The 19,820-nt window shown below is 39.5% G+C and overlaps 2 protein-coding genes across 3 annotated transcripts in view; both read right to left on the minus strand.

Moving 5' to 3' along the window:
* LOC126399960 (heparan sulfate glucosamine 3-O-sulfotransferase 2-like) overlaps positions 1–7,158 on the minus strand; it is a 15,238-nt gene extending 8,080 nt beyond the window's left edge. Inside the window, exon 1 of the mRNA XM_050060329.1 lies at positions 5,779–7,158. Within this exon, the coding sequence (XP_049916286.1) occupies positions 5,779–6,257 (479 nt within the window). The 5' untranslated portion in view covers positions 6,258–7,158. The remainder of the gene's footprint in view (positions 1–5,778) is intronic.
* The window catches only part of LOC126399933 (glucagon-like peptide 2 receptor), a 346,627-nt gene that overhangs the window by 297,510 nt on the left and 29,297 nt on the right, over positions 1–19,820 (minus strand). The gene's annotated exons all lie outside the window — the stretch shown is intronic.

The following is a 19,820-nucleotide window of genomic DNA, read 5'->3' on the forward strand; positions in this document are numbered from 1 at the left end:
GAGCCTTCAGCTATCAGGCTCCTCTCCTGTGGAATCATCTTCCTGTTGCGGTCCGGGAGGCAGACACCGTCTCCACATTTAAGACTAGACTTAAGACTTGCCTTTTTGATAAAGCTTATAGTTAGGGCTGGCTCAGGCTTGCCTTGTACCAGCCCCTAGTTAGGCTGACTTAGGCCTAGTCTGCTGGGGGACCTCCTATAATACACAGAGCACCTTCTCTCCTTCTCTCTCTCTCTCTCTCTCTCTCTCTCTCTCTCTCCTTTGCTAACATTCATGTCCTGCTACTGCATGTCACTAACTTGGTTGTACTGCATGTCACCAACTCGGCTTCTTCTCCAGAGCCTTTGTGCTCCACTGTCTCGCAGGTTAACTTATATCGCAGCGGTGCCTGGATAGTGTGACGTGTGGTTGTGCTGCTGCCGTGGTCTTGCCTGATGCCTCCTGCTGCTGGTATCATTAGTCATACTTCTACTGTTATTATACACATATGATTATCGTCACATATGTATACTATCAGATATTATATTATATTATTATAATTATTATTATTATTAATACTTTAAACATATTGTAATATTATTACTTTAATTAATGTTGTTTTAAGCTATTATCATTACCGTCTGTGCTGCATCTCTCTCTGTCTCTGTCTCTCTTTCTGTCTTTTTGTGTCATACGGATTACTGTTAATTTATCATGTTGATCTGTTCTGTAGAACATCTATTACACATCTGTCCATCCTGGAAGAGGGATCCCTCCTCAGTTGCAATTCCTGCGGTTTCTACCATTTTTTTCCCCGTTAAAGGGGTTTTTGGGGGGAGTTTTTCCTTATCCGCTGTAAGGGTCCTAAGGACAGAGGGATGCCGTATGCTGTAAAGCCCTCTGAGGCAAATTGTGATTTGTGAATATTGGGCTTTATAAATAGAATTGATTGATTGACTGAAATTGCTACTGACTATATTACAAAAAAAGAAAAAGAAAACCATGATGGAAATGTGTTTGTCTTTTCAAAGGCATAAATGGTAAATGGCACCACTTTTAATTTATTGTGACTTTTTCTTTGAAGACAGGCATATTTTTCGGGTGGCAATCTGAATTACTCAAGAGGGCCTGTTTTTCTGCCAAACATATTGTTGGAGGGCCCACTGGCTATGGGCCCCTTCATCCTATGGGCCCCAGTGCAAGTGCCCTGCCTAACTGTCTATATATATGCCCTTAATACCAAGTGTATTTTCCCCAAATGAATAAATAACATTACAAAGTACTTTGTGGCCATTTGTCTTGTGTTGTGATCTGCTCACATTAAACATATAAAGTTATACTGTCAGACAAGACAAGAGGAGAGCGAGCAGCATGATTGCAACCCGTCCTCCTTATGTAAGTAATTTTCTGTTTAACAATTGATGTGTTAAAGTTTGTTTTACCAGTTCCTTATGTAATAACTTATGAATATAATACGTAAAGTTATGCATTTCACCAGGGGTGTAAAACTCATTTTAGTACATAAGCCACATACACCCTATCCTGGGCCAGACCAGTTAAAACACTGCAGATTAACATATGAGTAACAACACCTCTTTTAGTGCACAGAAGTTCAAGTATACTCTGAAACCAATTAATCCTTTCACAAAACAGATGATGAACAGCCTAAGATGTCTTAAGAAAGTGTTATTTCAGCAATATGTTTCAGTGTTTCCACATTCAGTCAGTCTACTAATCACTGTCATTACATGTGCATATTTGTATTCATTTTCCACTCCTGTGTAGTAATGCTGTCATCACCACATTAAACTAAAGAGGAAGCTACTGAGGAAGCAGGTTAAATTATATCCTGCCTTTTAAACCATTAACAAATCTTAAGTTTGGCAGTGCTTAAGCAATAGGGTTCCACCAATTTAATTTTAAGAGGGAGGTCTAAAGCAGATTATTTTGTGCTGAAGCTGCTCACTGACAATATTTTGCACAATGTTCAATGTCTTAAAATTTGACAACTGTAATTTGGTAATGTGAAAAGCTTTTGAGGCAGCATTTTATATGGAGAAGGATGCTCACTGCTTAACTTGCTTCTGAAACCTGGGACTTCACAAATGCATTATAATTAGGTGTGCAAAGTCATCACCTGGGCCAGATTAGATGCTCTTGTTGGGCCGGTTCTGGCCCGTGGGCTGTATGTTTGACGCCCCTGCATTACACCATTACAGTGTTATGTTGAAGACTGTTTCCTGGTCAAAATGTGTTTCCCCTTACATAAACCTGAGCCAAACCCTTAGCCCTACAGCTATCCACCGAGGGGAGCACTATCTATTAACAGAGGGAAAACACTATTTAACAGGGGAACACATTTTGATACAACACTGGCACAAATCATGGCTAGCTTGCTAATGTTAGTTACCATTTTTAACCTTCTTTTGTACAGCAATTGCAAAATCATTTGCAGATTTATTTTGATCTCTTCGGAGACCGACAACTACACATTAAATTGACAACTTGCCAAAGACAAAAAGGTAAAACAAAATTCAACATGTCATCAAAAGGTAAACATGTACAACAGGTTGCAATCTCACTCTCCTTTTGTCTGTCCCTGTGTACGTCCCATACATTGGTCAGTTTCTTCAGCGCAATGTATGATGGGATATAGTGCTTGGTTAGTTACCATCGGTTGTACACCATGGATGTATTAGCAGAACTAGATACAGCATTTGTGGCAGGGCCCTATTCATTCCACATGAACTCAAAAGGGTTCATCTGCCACGTATAAAATTACCCGAACACTACTTCCACATTGTGTGGACCTAGAGACTTACAGTGGCCAAGAGTGACTAAGTGCAACTGAGCATCTATTTCCACCAGCTGTTGGGATTCACTTGACCACAGATGATTTGTCTTTTGTTAAAATCTAAACTGGACATGTGAAGGCTTTTCCCTCTGCGTCTTGCCATCTGAGATAGTGATTGAGACTGCATGTTATTTGTTTTTCAAGCAAAGGACAGCCATCTCCACAGGGTGCCTCAGTGTCACACCTAAGTAAGAGACCAGTCGGCAAACTCGATTGGACAGTACTTTCACAGTGACATGCGACTCTGTGATGTCACCAAGCAAACTTTACAAAAAGTTCTGCTCTCTTCACGCTCTCTGTCCGCTCTCTCCTGAGCCACTGACTGGATCAGACTCTTGCTCTTGCCCCTGAACCTTTGAAGGGGGCACTTGCTTCTAGACTGTTGCTCTTTCTCCTGAGCCACTGACCGGCTCTTGCTCCTAAGACTCTTGTTCTTCTCCTGACCATGACCATGTTAGGATGTAGGCAGGAGGACCTGCTACGCCCTTCCCCCATTCTCTTCTCTACATTCAACAGCAGGAGCAGAACCTGGAGACCAGAGAAAAATAGTGTGCCAAACACAAGGTTTGCAACTAATTTTCCAGCAACAAGGAGAATCAAGTTGAGTTAACACCCCAACGTCTAACTCTGCAAAGACACGAGCGACCGGCCTCCTCGGATCTGCATCTTCTGAACAAGGACACAGCAAAGACTGTATCTGGCACCACAGCTCTTTCCAGCCTTCCCCTGCCGGCTAACAAAAGCAGCACACGACAAACCGACTCTTTCTTCCATCCATTCAAGAAGTGGTAATGTAACAACTGGGCAAAGCATTATTACAGTTGTATAGGCTAAGCAAGACCGTTTAACTTTGTCAGTTGTGATCTAATGCAGATATCAAATTATTGTTGCAATTGTTTTCAGTAAGGTTATTGGTTAGTTGGCTTCACCAAAGCTAAGTGATGTTAGTTTGCAAATGCTTTTCACAGACAGCCTTGCATGCAACTAAACATCCTCTGTACTCACCCAGAACCTTTGCAACACATATCGCATACACTTGCTCACAAGTTGGCTTTCAACATAGCTGCATCCAAAGAGGCAATTCAAAGTTCCCGCTTCTTTTCCTTTGTCTTTGTTCTGACAGACCACACAGTCAGGCAAAACCTCCCCTGATTTTGGTTATAGTTATAAATTTAGCTATTAAGCAAAGTTCCAAATTGATAGTTTAGTGAATTTATGAGACTGACATCATTGACCGGCTATCATTTTTCCCTTTTCAGGAATGGTGCCCCATGAGGTGATTTAATATAAATGAAGTCACATTTTTTGACATAATTAATAATTATCATTAATAATTATGAAGTATTACCGATAGCCATTTTGATACTTAAATTGGAGATCTATTACAAGGCTTAGATCCCAACACAGCAGAATGGCTAACTTCCTGTTTAGCGCTTCGCTAAGTTGAATGTGTGAAGATTTTTGGGCAGCTGTGGCTCAGAAGGTAGAGCGGGTTGTCCACAATCCCCAGCTCCTCCAGTCCGGGTGTCAAAGTATTCTTGATGGGTGAATGTGACGCGCAGTGTTAAAAGAGTTTGAGTGGTCAGAAGACTACAAAGGCATTATACAAGTGCAGGTCCATTTACCATTTAACTCTGCAGCTCTTCTAGACTTTTGAGATGTTATCAGACCAAATGGATAGAATCCTGATAGTGAAACGTGTCATTTCCGAGGTTGTGTCGCTAAAATAAATGTATCTACTAATTTACTGACGTCTCTTTCACAATGTAAGTCTTTGGGAAAAAAGTATTTTTTGGCTGCAGGGCATCTTGTGACGGAACCCAATAATTGCAGTACCACTGTCTGGCCACTATGAAAATTGGCTTCAAAGCCTGGTGCAAGTTCTGGGGGCCTGTTCTTCACTACTTTTCATGAAGCTTTCTGTGATACTTTGAGTTGACTATAAAGGTTATATAAATTACATACATATAGTACATTTAGACAGCATTACAAAATGGCAAACTCACTCTATAGTGGACTATACGGTGAGTACTAAGGGATTCTGGATATTGCCTAAATGTTGTTGTTCTATGTCAAGATGATGTTGGCATGTGATGTTTGGAAGATGTTGGATTTTGCTTACTTAACAACACAACTTAAAACCAACAAAATATCAATCTCATCTGTCATCAGTATTGACATTGGCACATTGCACTGACATTGAATTTTGGCGACCCAATGTCACAACCTGAATTCAACCAAATATCAATACCAGTTGGGTTTGAGTGACTTGAATCTGGTTCCCCTGAATCTCATTCATGAGTGCATGGGTTCCAAGTTTTCATAGAACAGGCTGAGAACAAAGCCACATGACAACAGTAACATCTGGCTCAGGCTCCAGAGATGATTACTGTGCTGATCTGTAAGAACTTATCCTGCAAGGCCTCTCTCCCTATTGTACACACACATGCACGAACACACACAACAAGCACTGTGGGCACATGCATGTACACATGCACAGATTGGCATAGCCAGATGGCAGAGTCTCTTTGACTGTCACCTAAACCTTGGCAGAATAGCTGTTGGTATGTTTGGGATTGCAAACACACAGAGACCTTCATTTCTTCCATTTAAAGTTGGAGGGTCCTATTTGGCTCTGTGACTTGGGTAGTTTGCAATAATATTATAACTTCCTTCTAGTACAAACACACAAAAAGCAGGACTTGAGCAAAAGTCCATCATTTAAATAACAAGGAGAGTCAGTCAGTTCTTTAGTTGAGCATTGAGTTACAGTTGGTGAATGTGGAAAAAAAGCAAAATGGAGTGAGAAAATCTCTCTTGCTTTTAGGAGAGTACACTTCAGACAGAATAAGGCAGATCCTTCCTTAACTACAGAAGTAAACATAAAAATAGGACACTAGGTGATACTGTCAATGACTTTTCTACTCAGCGGAATATGTGCGTACCTGTACCACTCCAGTCCCCGTGCGTAATGCCGGTCGAAGAAGTGCGGCTCTGAGCCCAGGGCACGGATGTCTGGGTGGAGTCGGAGAAACTCCAGCAGAGCCCTGGTGCCTCCCTTTTTAACCCCTATGATCAGAGCCTGGGGTAACCTCCGGGTGGCTGTCCAGTCTTTCGCCGAGCTGTTCGCCTCCAGCCTGGGATAACCGCTGAGCGCGCCTTCGCCAACCGCGACTGTAAACTCCTTGGCCACACTGGATCCGTTTCTCTCGTACGGCCATCCTGACCCTGACATAAGGAATTCATGTGAGGGTGGCTTGATTTCCGACTTTTCTATTAGCTCCGACTCGCAGCATCCGGTGAGGAGATAAACCAAGGAGAAGCACAGGATGCTCAGAGAGGACGCGATGGTGAACCGATGAAAGAGCCGCCGCAGGTCCACGCTCGGATGGTGGTGATGATGGTGGTGGTGAAAAGCTGCCATCCCTCAGAGATCCATGTGAGATAGGGTGCCATTCTACCCCAAGTGCAGCTCACATCCCTTCATACTCTAACGCCGTCAACACAGCGCTTACTCTTGGAGAGTCTCTCAGTGCGCTCCGCTGCCTCCCTCCTCCTTCATGTTGCGCGTCCGGAGCGCACCGAACACCACCCCCCCCATCATGTTAGCCTTAGTAAATGAGAACTAGTTTTTGCGTGACATACCGTGTGTGAGCCCACTTAATTAAGCTCTAATGTCTGAGCCGGACTACTGCCGCTATCGTTCTCTCTTTCCACTCCACGGGATTACTCTGCTGCTCTCTCTACCACGGCTCATCCCACAGGGGTTCCATCCAGCCAGGGATCTCTCTGTCTCTGTCTCTCTGTCTCTCTCTCTCTCTCTCTCTCTGTTTCTCCCTCACACACTCTCTCTCTCTGTCTTTCTCTCTAGATAACTTGGATGGCCTGTGGTGTGTATAATTCCAGTACTATTTATTGGGGGATGAGACAGATCCAGTGGGTAGACGGTGGTGTCCTATACACTCATATGTGCCATTATCACTCTCATCTAGAGTGACTGATCTCGATTCTGTCACATATTATGATGTATGCTCTGCAGCTATGTGCCATTATCTCTTGTGTCTTACAGACACTTTTAGAAATTCTCTGATCAGTGGATCCAGAAATGGATCTATGAGCAGGTAAACAGGGTTCACTGGTGCCATTTGAAACTGGGTTTATCACACACTCAGCTGACACTCTGCGCTCTAAGACCAATCACATAATTGGCTTAGTGGTCAGACGGCATTACTGTATGGTGCAGCTGCCAGTAGTCAGCTGATCCCGACCTCAAAGGGCAAGACCCACATCATGTGGAAGTGTCTTACGATCTTAGAATCAAATTAACAATGTGACTTGCAGTAATTCCACTTGAGTCCCTATCACATTTTCACCCACTTCAACAAAAACAACGTTATAATTATAGAATTTTTAAACAACTGACACGTTCTGGAAAAAAAAACAATCTGCTGATTTACTGTTTTTAATCCAAGAAAAGGTTTGACTTCATTAGTGGATGCATTAGCAGAGGTGTGTGTTGTGTGTTGCAGTCTCCTGTTAGGGAGCTCTACAATGTTGGCTATTATTATTGCAGAGTGCGAAGCTAAGGTATGGATAATAGCTCATAGGAGACTCATTAGTTCCCCCTTCCAACCACACATGCACATGCACATGCACATGCACGTACTTGCACACACACACACACAGACACACACAAACACATTCATTCACACACACACACACACACACACACACACACACACACACACACACACACACACATAATTCATGTTCCATTTGGCTTACCCCTGTCATTATCCCATGGCAGATGTGACCCGTGCCATAAAACCACTGCAGTGTCCTGCAATGAGAGACTAAAAGATCTGCCATCCAGTTTCAACAACAAGATAAAACTTTGTTTCCTGTATCTATAACAAGCAGACAAGGCAGTCCAACAACACACTCACCAGATATGACAGAATCAACTGTATCCCTATGAATATAATATGTGAGGTATATTATGATTTTATGACAATGTAATTACATTTGTATGCCATTATTTTTTATTAGTTTTCATCTAGGCTAAATAAAAGAGTAGATATAATCTAGTCTGATAAATATGTAGAGTACTATTAGCTAGGGATGCATGATATTGAATTTTTTGCTGATATCCGATATGCCAAGACATAATAACTCATTTGGCTGATAGGTAATATCGATATTGAAATATCCACTTTTTTTCCCCCAATTAACATCATATTAGGCATGCATGCTCTTATTGTGATGGCCCGCCAGCAGATTGAGACATGAAATACAATGCTTTTCGGTGAATGTAATATTCATTTTATTCTATTCATAGATAAGTTATCCGTATATTACATAATTGTATAATATATGTTATAATATTTATTATGTATTATATAATATATATATATATATATATATATACATATATAATATTGTAAATATTATATTATATAATATTTTCTCACTTTTATATATATATATATATATATATATATATATAATGGTATATATTCAAATAATAGTATAGTAATACTATATATATAATATAATTGTGTTATAAATTAGAAGATTTAATACAATTACGTATAAATATAATAAGAAAGAAAAGTGAGAAAATATTATATAATATAATATTTTATTTGTGTATTAAAAATATGATTGCATTATTTAAGAATACAGATTAGGGGGTAGAATTATAAAAGTTTTTACTTCATTCTACTCCTTTTCGAGCATGTTGACTTATGTTGGATGTAACTTTTCTTTTTAATTGTTTGTCGTTTGTTTTGTTCTTTTTATTATTATTTTCTATTATTAATAGTATTATTTTCTTGTTCACTTACCTTTTTGTCTGATTTCAGTGCTGTATGTAACATGTTTACATGTTCGAAATAAAAAAATATATATATTGTGCATTGTGATGCATTTACAGTTCATTTAAAAGCTGATATCGGCGGATACCACTGACATGCCGATATTCTCAGCATATTGGATGGTCCAGATAATTAATTTTAAAGCCAATATCAGCTGATACTGATGACATAGCTGATATTAAATGATAAATGGTAAATCGGGCTAATGTAGCAGCTAAGATGCCACTAGCATGCGGGGCTCCAGCTAATATACTGACTGAAGTATCTTCTATTGTTCTATTTGATTAGCTGTCACTATACAGCACTCATTCAACATATCTGGGTTTTCATCCACAAACAGTAGACAAAGACTCGTTGAGAGATTTTGGTTTCAAATGTGAGCAACAACAGATAATATGGGGTTACATCTATTGATTTTATTTTGATTAGAGACTCCTTGGTTTTGGAGTTTTTGTTCTGTATGTGTTATGTTTAAGTGACTTGTTGTTCAGGCAGGTTAAAGGTACATCTTTACATCCCATGATGAGTACTCCTTTCAAAAGTAGAAGCTATGGCTAGTGGTTTAGAAGTCCAATTTACATCTTGGAACTGCAGAGGATTGCGAAAACTTAAAGTAAAACAAGTAATAGGAAGATTAAAAGATAAACAGTCTAAAATAAATTTTCTACACGAGACGCATTTAGCAATGAATGAAAACACTAGAGTTAGGCAGAGGTGGCAAGGGGAAATATTTTCTGCACCGTTTACAACACAATCTAGGGGGGTTATGTCACTTGTACATAAGTCCATCCCACTGAAAGTTACCAACGTAATAGCAGATAAAAGGGGCAGATACCTGATAATTCAGGGCAATCTATACACAGAACATTTAAATTTGGTCAACATTTACGCACCTAACAATGATGACACCAGCTTTTTCAGAAACTTTCAGAAACTTTCTTCTTACTCTGTCAGCTAAGCGTATACGTCATCCCGTGTATTGTTCTGATTGGTCATAGTGTTATCCAATTGCGTGCAGTGATATTTACAAATGCATGCTTGGTGCCGCCCCTCGAGTTGGGCCATTTTCATTACTCATGGCCAGACCCCAAATCTTTCTAGATTTGGGTCTGGATTTCCAGGCTACTGTTATCCCTGGGGACAACGGTAGCCTGAGGAGCTGGTTGGTAAATTCGGTGTCCCCCATAAACATTTTTTTAAATATCTTCAATTAAGGATTTATGTTAAGGGTAACATGAACCAATCCTTGAATTGTCCCCTTAGAAAAAGTTCTTAATGCTTTTGGAAGGGGTATAATTTCAGTTTTACAATGTGTTAACAGAACATTCCCGGGATTCCTCAGATTCTAAACTTAAAGCATGGAAGTCAGACCTGCAGGAGGACCTAACAGTGGAACAGTGGAACAGTGGCGTAGGATATGTAAGGCAGCTCATACTCAGACAGGTAATACATGCCTAAAACTTCTACAATTCAACTGGTTAGTGCGAGTGTATATAACACCAGAAAAATTAAACAAATTTAACAGTAACATTTCTGACTTATGCACCAGATGTGGTGAAGATAAAGGTACGCTTTTCCACTGTTTATGGTCGTGCCCAAGAATCAGGGAGTTTTGGAAAGAAGTTGATTTAACTATCCAGGAGATTCTTTCAATAAAATTAGATCGGGAACCTAAACTTTTCTAATTATGCCTTTACCCAGAGAGGCACAACATAAAACAACATGAACAACTCTTTCTCAACATGTGTTTATGTATCATAGTTAAAAAAGTTCAGGTTAAATCCAGCTAAATAGGACAACTACGCCACTTGCTGTCACAAAGTTTTACCTGCATGAGTACTAATAGCAAAGGATTATGGGTAATCCTCAAAGCAACATGAGGTAACGTGTCTGTGAATGTCCGTGGGCAAAACAATGTTAACTAACTTGAAAACTATGTAAAAGTTCAGCTGGCTTCACTTGGTTAGATATTGCGTGTGCTAGAATATTTTCGCCATGTTTTTCTTAAGTTGACTATACGTTTTTTATGTGTTTTATCGTTACTAAAAAGCTCCACTGTGTAGCTAGTAATCGTTAACACGATGCCGTCTTTCCAGACAGAACATGCGCTGGTTGCCCACGAGATGACGATTCTACTCTACTACTTCATTGTCCTTTGTTATGAATGCAGGTATGTTACAGTATGTCGCTCTATAATGTTATATTTGAAATATGCAAATGGGTTACGGTTTGCGGGTTGTTTGCTAACTGTGTTTTGTACTGTATTTGTTATTTCTGAAGATGTGAAATACTGAAAAAGGGGTAATAATAATAATAATAGATTTTATTTGTAATGCACTTCTCATCCTTGGATCTCAAAGTGCTACAGGTTAAAAATATAAAAACATATGAAAACCCCCCCACTATAATTAGCTTAAATTAACAGTCAAGGCCTTTTTGAATAAAAAGGTTTTCAGGCTTTCTTTAAATGAGTCCAGTGGTGTAACAGTCCAGTGTTATAAATTTGCATTATTGTAATATTGTAATATTTTCTTGTATCTTATCCTCACATAAATTAAGAGGGGGACAGTTTGTTTTCTTAGATTTATTTTATAAATCCACTATACGATCACAATATTATATTGTACTGAGTGTATAAGATGTATGGATGGGTAATCCTCAAGCAACGGAGGATTTACGATGAGACAGAGCATGCGCTGGTTGCCCACAAGATGACGATTCTACTCTACTTCATTGTCCTTTGTTATGAATGCAGATGTGGAACAAACCTGCTGTTACCACACGCCTGACCAGCTCCCGAAGAGTCATTTTAGACAGAAGACATCTCACAAGGGTCACATTTACTGCAAGCAAAGAGAATGATTGCTTTAACATGGAAAAGCATGGGTAAACCAAGTATTGCTCAATTGTTTAAAGAATTAACTTTATGTCTCTCTCTGGAAAGGATTACATATACCCTCAAGGACAAACAATATGTGTTTCAGAAAGTATGGGGACGATTTATACACTATATTGAGAACAATGATCTGTCACATTTAATGGACGAACCTGAAGCGGAATAATGTTTCAACCCTCTGCATAAATAAGTCCCTCTTCACAATCACGGACTTTTTAAATTCTGAATGGACTCACATGGACTAATGATCTTAATGGATATGACCCTTAACTGCCATGTTTATGTTTGTTATTTATAAGTTTATTGTAATTAAATATATTGTTTTTATAATACTAAAAATCAATGCAAATATTGTTAGAAAAAAAAAAAGGTAAATGGTAAATGAACCTGCATTTATATTTCTAGTCATCCGACCACTCAAAGCACTTTTTACACTACGAGTCACACACACATTCATACACTGGTGGCCGAGGCAACCATACAAGGTGCAACCTGCTACTCAGTTTTAACAAACTCACACACCGATGGACAGCCATCTGGAGCAATTTGGGGTTCAGTATCTTGCTCAAGGATACTTCGTCATGCAGGCTGGATGATCGAACTGCTCATCTTTCGATTGTTGGACGACCCGCTCTACCTCTGAGCCACAGCCGCCCCTCGTACGTAGAACACTCACAACTACCAGAATGCACTGGACCGTACCAAGCTCATGTAATCTGAGTCTGAAAAGAGTATGGCAGCCAGCTGGTGACAAACAATCTCATATTACAGTTACAGTAAACTAAAATAATTTCTGAAAATATTTGAGGTGACAAACACGCAGGTCTGAGAAATTGGTCTTTCTCTTGAACTGCCTCTATACTCTTTGTGTCTGTGGAGGTGGCGATACCAAAATGTGGAAGTACAATCTATAGTTTGCGCAACAGTCCTGGAGCCAACGTCAATGAGATCTGGGCTGTGGTAAGGTGGATGTAAGTTTACCACAGTTTATTTACACAGACAACACATTCTCACTCTGACCTTGTCACATATCGACATTTGGTCATGGACTTCCCGCGTCGAAATATGACATGCCAGGTACCCTGGGTGAGTTGGTTGTTGACATTCTGGGATGCCGTGTCAACTTCAGCCTGTTACATAAATTGTCTGATTTCAAAATACATTTGCATTTTCATAGAAAATATACAGTTTGCATACAGTCTCTTTAACTTTTGGACTTAACAACAAATGGAGTTACTGGAAGTGTTTGACTTTCACACAAGCCAGAAACAATTCTACGCAGCCGCCACTGGAATCCAATTCTAAAAACAGTATAATACTAATAATATTAAGGTAGCCTTATCTTTATCTGCAGCTGTGCTGGAATACTAGGTTTAAACAGAATAAACAGACATGCAAAACAAAATGTGCACCTCATGTTAACTTAGAATTTTAATATAAACGTTATATATAAGCTGTGAACTATTTGGTGCAGCCCTAAAATATGAATGGAAGAACTTGTTTCAAGCTAACCTCTCTCAAAAATATGACATTAGACAACACACTCAGTCCGACCTCGTCCCATATCGACGTTTGATCGTGGACTTTCCACGTCGAAATATGACATGCCAGGTACCCTGGGTGAGCTAGTTGTTGACATTCTGGGATGTTATGTCAACTTCAGCCTGTTACGCAGCCTGTTAATTGTCTGATTTCAAAATACATGTCCATTTTCACAGAAAATGTACAGTTTGCATACAGTCTCTTTAAAGATAAATGCACTGCGACAGTACAACACCGCAAATTAATGTTTTTGTTCCTTCAACAACACACGCACATGGCTGGGTTTAGGAGAAAAAAACGGTATTTGGCTTTACAATCACACAGAAAGCAAACACTGTCCTCCAAGGTGAAAGTCACTGTTTGTTGGACCCAGTGGTGTAGTGGAGGGTATAGTCAGGTGTACGGGGTATACCCACTTCTTTTTCTATACAGTGACAGTATACCCACCTATCAGCTAAACAGCCATTGTAATATATAGGACAGTATGCCCACTTCCTCATCGGTAACCTACCTATCTACCTAGTAGTACACCCACCTCATCAACTACCACTACACTACTGGTTCAACCTGATCTCACAGAAATACATGAAATGACCACGACCTCTTAACACCGCATTCCGTGGTGGCAGCACGTATTGGGTTGAAATTACGTGCTGCCACCACGAAAACAATGCCAATGTAAAGTCAATTAGGATCCTCTCCCGTGGTGGACACACGGATTCCCTGATTCAATTACGTCACGTCAACAGAAGTGTTCTTGATATTAAAACGGCAAATACTGTATATTCCTCTGTTATAATTTCCCACCAATAATAATAATAATGATAATAACGTGATAGTTCGACTGTACTAGATATTTGTTATAGCCTATTCAAATATTCAGTCCCAAAAACGCTGTTTCCAGAGAACTTGCTAAAATATCTGAAATTAACCATCATGCCTACTTTTTCTTAACATATTTCATCTAGGTGCAGTGTCATTACTAGTTCAGCTTTACTAGATATTTGATATATTAATTAGATGTATCTTTTTACGACTCTATTTTACAACAAGCCGCAAAAAACCTACTGTCCCAAAAACGCCATTTTTAGAGTACTATCTAAAATAACTACGATTAGCCAACATCCTTGCTTTTTTTCTTAACATAGTTCATCTAGATGCAGTGTAATAACTAGTTCGGCTTTACTAGATATTAGATATATTCAGTAGATATATCTTTTTACAACCCTATTTAGAGCCCTACTTTGCAAATCAGAAGAACTACAACTATGTTGCTGATATGTATCAAGCTGCATGGTGCGGTCCCATGGAATTGTAGTTTTTAAAAAATCTAAGTGTTTTTCCTAGATTTGGAAGTTGTAAACACTGAATTGAGAGTACACTGTGGACTTTAAGGGGATGGTAAACACAGTTGTGTAATCAGATTTTAAATATCTAATTTCTAAATGGGTGGAAATTAATTTTATCCATATTTTACCCATATCTGACAGCACCCCCAGTTTTTGACTACACTCACATGATAGTTAAGGGCAAGAGCTCTCTATAACAGTTGGTCCCATGTCTGTACCCCCTTTAGTTGCAGAGTTATAAGCCCTCAAACATGCACTAAGGTCAAGGTTCAAAGGTGAATGGCTGAAAGCAGGAGCCATGTAGAATCATCATACTGACATATGTTACTCTCCAGGCTGAGACCTTTCCAATGATGTATTTAGTTTAGCTCTACGACAAAGTTTTGATTTTTTCATTTTTTGGACACAAGCCATGCCAAGTGTAGTTTCAGAGAGCACTGTGAAGGCCCAGTGTATAAAATGAGTTTTGTTTGTTTCTTTGCTTGTTTTTTTTTTTGTTTTTTTAATCTTTTTTGGTGTAGATAGTTACTAAAATGAGTCATCCTCAGATAATACAATACTACTAAAAAGTAAAACCAGTAATAACAATAATGAAATAAGCAAAAAATAATAATAAAATTATATTGAAATTTTAAAATCTATTTACAGAGTGGAATGGCAGCCTAATAGATAACTTAGATAATATTTATTATTGTTTAGACACTTTATTATTGCTCAGATACTATTTAGCCTATTACTGTATTTACTTGTTCTACTTTTGAGTAATTTCCAAAAAGTTATGATAAAATAAAAAAAAAAATATTACAGACTATAGAATAGGAGACAACCTCTCCAATGTCTCATGTCAATTAATTAACACTATTTGTTGGCTTTTTATAATGCCTTTTTTTTTTTTTTCTTTTTTTTGCTGCTTTCTCCAGTTGAGAGTGGTGATTTGCTAAATACTTTCTACAATAATAATTAGATTAACATTTGGTCTATAATATTGTTGGCTATATTACGCATTTTAATAAAAAAAACCCAGAAGAATAAAAGAAATAAACACCGAAATATCTCAACGCAATTGAATCGAATGCAACTGGACTTGGTTTTGTCTTAGAAGACGTTTCACCTCTTATCCAAGAGGCTTCATCAGTTCATGCTTGTCTGACTAGGCTGAAACTAGTCTGACAAACTGGTGTGGAAGCACCCAGGTATTTAACCTCTGGGGAGGTCTTCACAAGGCCAATGATGTCACTGGTTCGTTAGTGCTCCAATAGTGTGTCAACGACAGTCGTTGAAACTCCCGCTGCAACGGTTGTCACTGGAGTCGTTAGAGTCACATGAGGCCATTTGTGAATGNAACCAAGTCCAGTTGCGTTCGATTCAATTGCCTTGAGATAACTATGACCTGGATGAATGAGAATATCCACAGGCAAACACCGAAATAATTACTGGAAACTTTTCTTTTATTGATACTCACACACATTGAACACGCGATTGAATGAATGAATGAATGAATGAATGAACATTGGACATGGTTCAGCCACAGTCCCGTCGGCTGGCGCGGTCACATTGAGATTACATTTGTTTTTTATTACTAACAAAATGTTTTTTATTGACCGTATGAATGGTTTCGTTTTCAAATAAATATATGGAAACGAAAATATGCTTTGGTGTACTTTTACAGAATTTTGCAATTTGTATATAGCCTACCTTTATCAAAATGTATAATTTTCAGCAGCGGTTTGTGTGACAGCTGCCACGGTTGGAGGTATAACCAGAGGGGCAGCCATGTCTGTGGCGCTGGCTTGGGGTCCGCTCTCCCCTGGTGGAGTGGAGGGTGGCCGGGTTGCCGGGTAGCTGCCTCCTAGTGTGTCTCAGTGCAGTAGAATGTTCTAGTTTAGGGGTGGGAGGGGCAGACAGCATGTTGGCTGTTCCATCCTTTGGGCTGCCTTGACGAGCACACTGGCAGTATATTAAACACAGTTTAAGCTGTACATTTTATTTTCCAAAGGTAATCCATAAATGTAAGCCCTCTGCTCTTTTAACAGGCTGACGTGCTGACGTATTGCGGTAAGCATGTTGTGTCATTTCCGGTGTTTCTGTGAGAACGTCTCTGTGCTGCTCTAGCGAACTCTACTAGCCTGCCTTCTGCTTTCCTCACTTCAGCTGCTTAACATCTAATTCAAGTCTTAACCCACACTAGTGGGACTTTCTTGCTAATCTCTTATCAATCAATCAATCAATCTGTAGAAACATAAATTTAAGGTCTGGAGCTGGGCCAGAAAGCTCACAACCTCGTTCCCTACCTCTCGAACAAACTTTCTTTCTTTTCTATTAGATATCAAATACTCAGAAGTCAAAAAATCACTGGAGACACGTAGAATCAGGTACAACAGAGTTTAATGTTCACGCAGGCATCAGCACATCAACTCAATGAGTCATGCTCCGGAGCAAGACTGGAATTTCTTTGTCTGTGCACTCGCTTTTATTGTGAAGATTTCCGCTGAGTCGTCTTTTTCTTTAACCCTACCCACTTGGGGCTGACCATAACAGTATCACATTTCTGCTGAGTCTCCACTTTTTTCTTTCATCCTACCCACCATAACGGTGTCACATTTCTCCGTTCTTCCCCTGAAGCCAGCCTATCTACTTACACTCGTAATGCTTTCCTGGGCAGTCTAGGACCGCCTCCTCTAGAGTCATATCAGGACAAGCTGGAATTCCCCTAACTTTCTACCAATGTTTCTGAGCCCATCCTCATGCTATTTTTAAAAAATGATGCACAGTGAATCCTAGGTACTTCTCCACCACAATACTTAAGTGCTCAATGAGTGTATGTGTGTCATAGGAATACATGAAATAATAAACCGGTGTGTGACTTGTCAGTGCACAGAGTACATTGCTTCAACACGTATCTTTAAAGGTCAACTTAAAGGTACAGTATAAACACTACAGTAAATCAGTACATTACACTACAAATCAATCAGTCAATCAATCAATCAATCAATCAATCAATCAATCAATTTTATTTATAAAGCCCAATATCACAAATCACAATTTGCCTCACAAGGATTTACAGCATACGACACCCCTCTGTCCTTAGGACCCTCGCAGCGGATAAGGAAAAACTCCCCCCCAAAAAACCTTTATCGGGGGAGAAAAAAGCTGTTGTTTGCATGTTATTAGCCTTGTTAGCTACATTAGCTTAACAGTTAGCGATGGCTTCTCCCTCTGCTCTTTCTTGCTCGGTGTGCCAGATGTTTAGTTATGCCTCTACCTCCTTTAGCAACAGTGGTAATTGTAACAAGTGTAGTTTATTTGCGTTGGAGGCAAGGCTCAGTGAATTAGAAGCACGGCTCCGCACCATGGAAAATCACTCGGTAGCTGTGGTAGTTAGCCAGCCCCCTGTAGCTGGTGCGGAGCCACATAGCATAGCCTCTGCTAGCGGTCCCCTGGTAACCCCCGTGCAGCCGGAAGGCTGGGTAACTGTCCCGGAGAAGCGTAGTTCCAAGCTGAAGCCCACGGTTCACCACCAGCCTGTTCATGTTTCTAACCGCTTTTCCCCACTCAGCGACACACCCGCTGAGGAGAAAACTCTGATCATTGGCAGCTCTATTCTGAGAAACGTGAAGTTTCAACACCAGCGGCCATAGTCAAATGTATCCCTGGGGCCAGAGCGGGCGACACTGAATAAAATTTTAAACTGCTGGCTAAAAGTATACTTAGATTTAATAAGATCATTATTCACATCGGCGGCAATGACACCCGGTTACGTTAATCGGAGGTCACTAAAATTAATGTTGCCTCGGTGTGTGAATATGCAAAAACTATGTCGGACTCCGTAGTTTTCTCTGGACCCCTCCCAAATCTGACCACTGATGACATGTTTAGCCACATGTCATCATTTAATCGCTGGCTGTCCTCGTGGTGTCCAGCAAACAATGTGGGTTTCGTTTCTTTCTGGGGAAAGCCTGGTCTTATTAGGAGAGACGGCATTCATCCCACTTTGGATGGAGTTGCTCTCATATCTAGGAACCTGGCCAAGTTTATTACTAATTCAAAACCCTGACAACCCAGAGTTGAGACAAGGACTCAGAGTCGCAGTCCTACATGCTTCTCTGAGCTTCTAGTGCAGTTACCCACCCATAGTGTTATACAAACGGTGTCTGTCCTCCGACCACCTAAATTATCTAAATCTAAAATTAAACAAAGAGGAGTTGTGCATAACAACCTCATAAAAATTAAAACCTCTTCCGTGACAGAAAGAGAAAACAGGAGAATTAAATGCGGACTGTTAAATATCAGGTCTCAAACATCTAAAGCAGTGTTAGTAAACGAATATATGGGGCATTCTACCGATTTTGTGCAAAGCGCTGTCCCTTAACAAAAAAACAACAAAAATAATAAAATTGAGTATTCACACATAGATATTTACAAAGATTATGTTATGACCTATTTAAACCCAGGACATTAAACGAAAAAGTGAAAAGCTAAATATATACAAAATCACTATTTATAGGGTACTTTCTATTGGGAAGTAGTTGTCCCCAACCCTGACCTCTGAAATTCAATTCATGTAAATAACACTTAAAACATTTTTCATATTTTTTCCAAAAGTGTAATTCAAAACATCTTTGTGATCAAGTTTAAACAGAAGTTGAAAGATTTAGATGTATGATGGGATTAATTTTTAAATTAAGAAACTATGCTAAAAAAATAGTGTCCCTTGTTTTCATGTCACTACCGAAACACAAGAGTTTTAATGCACTGGTTGAGTCTGGATTTTAGCCACACCCCTGAATTTCTGAGAAGGGGGGTAGTGCTGCACGCCTGTCCCACATGGCTGCATGGTAAGTCGCTGACTCCCTTCATTTTTTAAATAAATGTCTTCCAAAGTCTGAAAATCAGTGTGTAACTTTTAAAACTGTCACTACCGAACACATGTTCTCTTCAATTTTCTAAAAATTTGGGGGTCTTATGCAAAATATTATGTTTTTCTGTGTGAACAACTCTTCAAACATGTGCTTGTTAGCCATGTGACTGCTAGCATTCTTTAGTTATTCTGAAAAATAGCTAGGATTGTCACTACCGAAACAGTCACTACCGAAACCTATGGTAAAGTTTCGGTAGTGACATGATCATTTCGGTAGTGACAAAATGGAATGGTCAGTAGTTAAACCCTATAATTTTGTGGTCCAAAGTCTTGCTCTTCTCTGCTCTGCTCTACTCTGCTCTACTCTACCCTGGTCTACTCTACTCTGCTTTACTCTATACTCTACTCTTCTCTACTCTACTCTGCTTTACTCTATTCTGCTCTACTCTGCTCTGTTCTGCTCTAC

Source organism: Epinephelus moara, chromosome 13, assembly GCF_006386435.1.
Source record: "Epinephelus moara isolate mb chromosome 13, YSFRI_EMoa_1.0, whole genome shotgun sequence".
NCBI lineage: Eukaryota > Metazoa > Chordata > Actinopteri > Perciformes > Serranidae > Epinephelus > Epinephelus moara.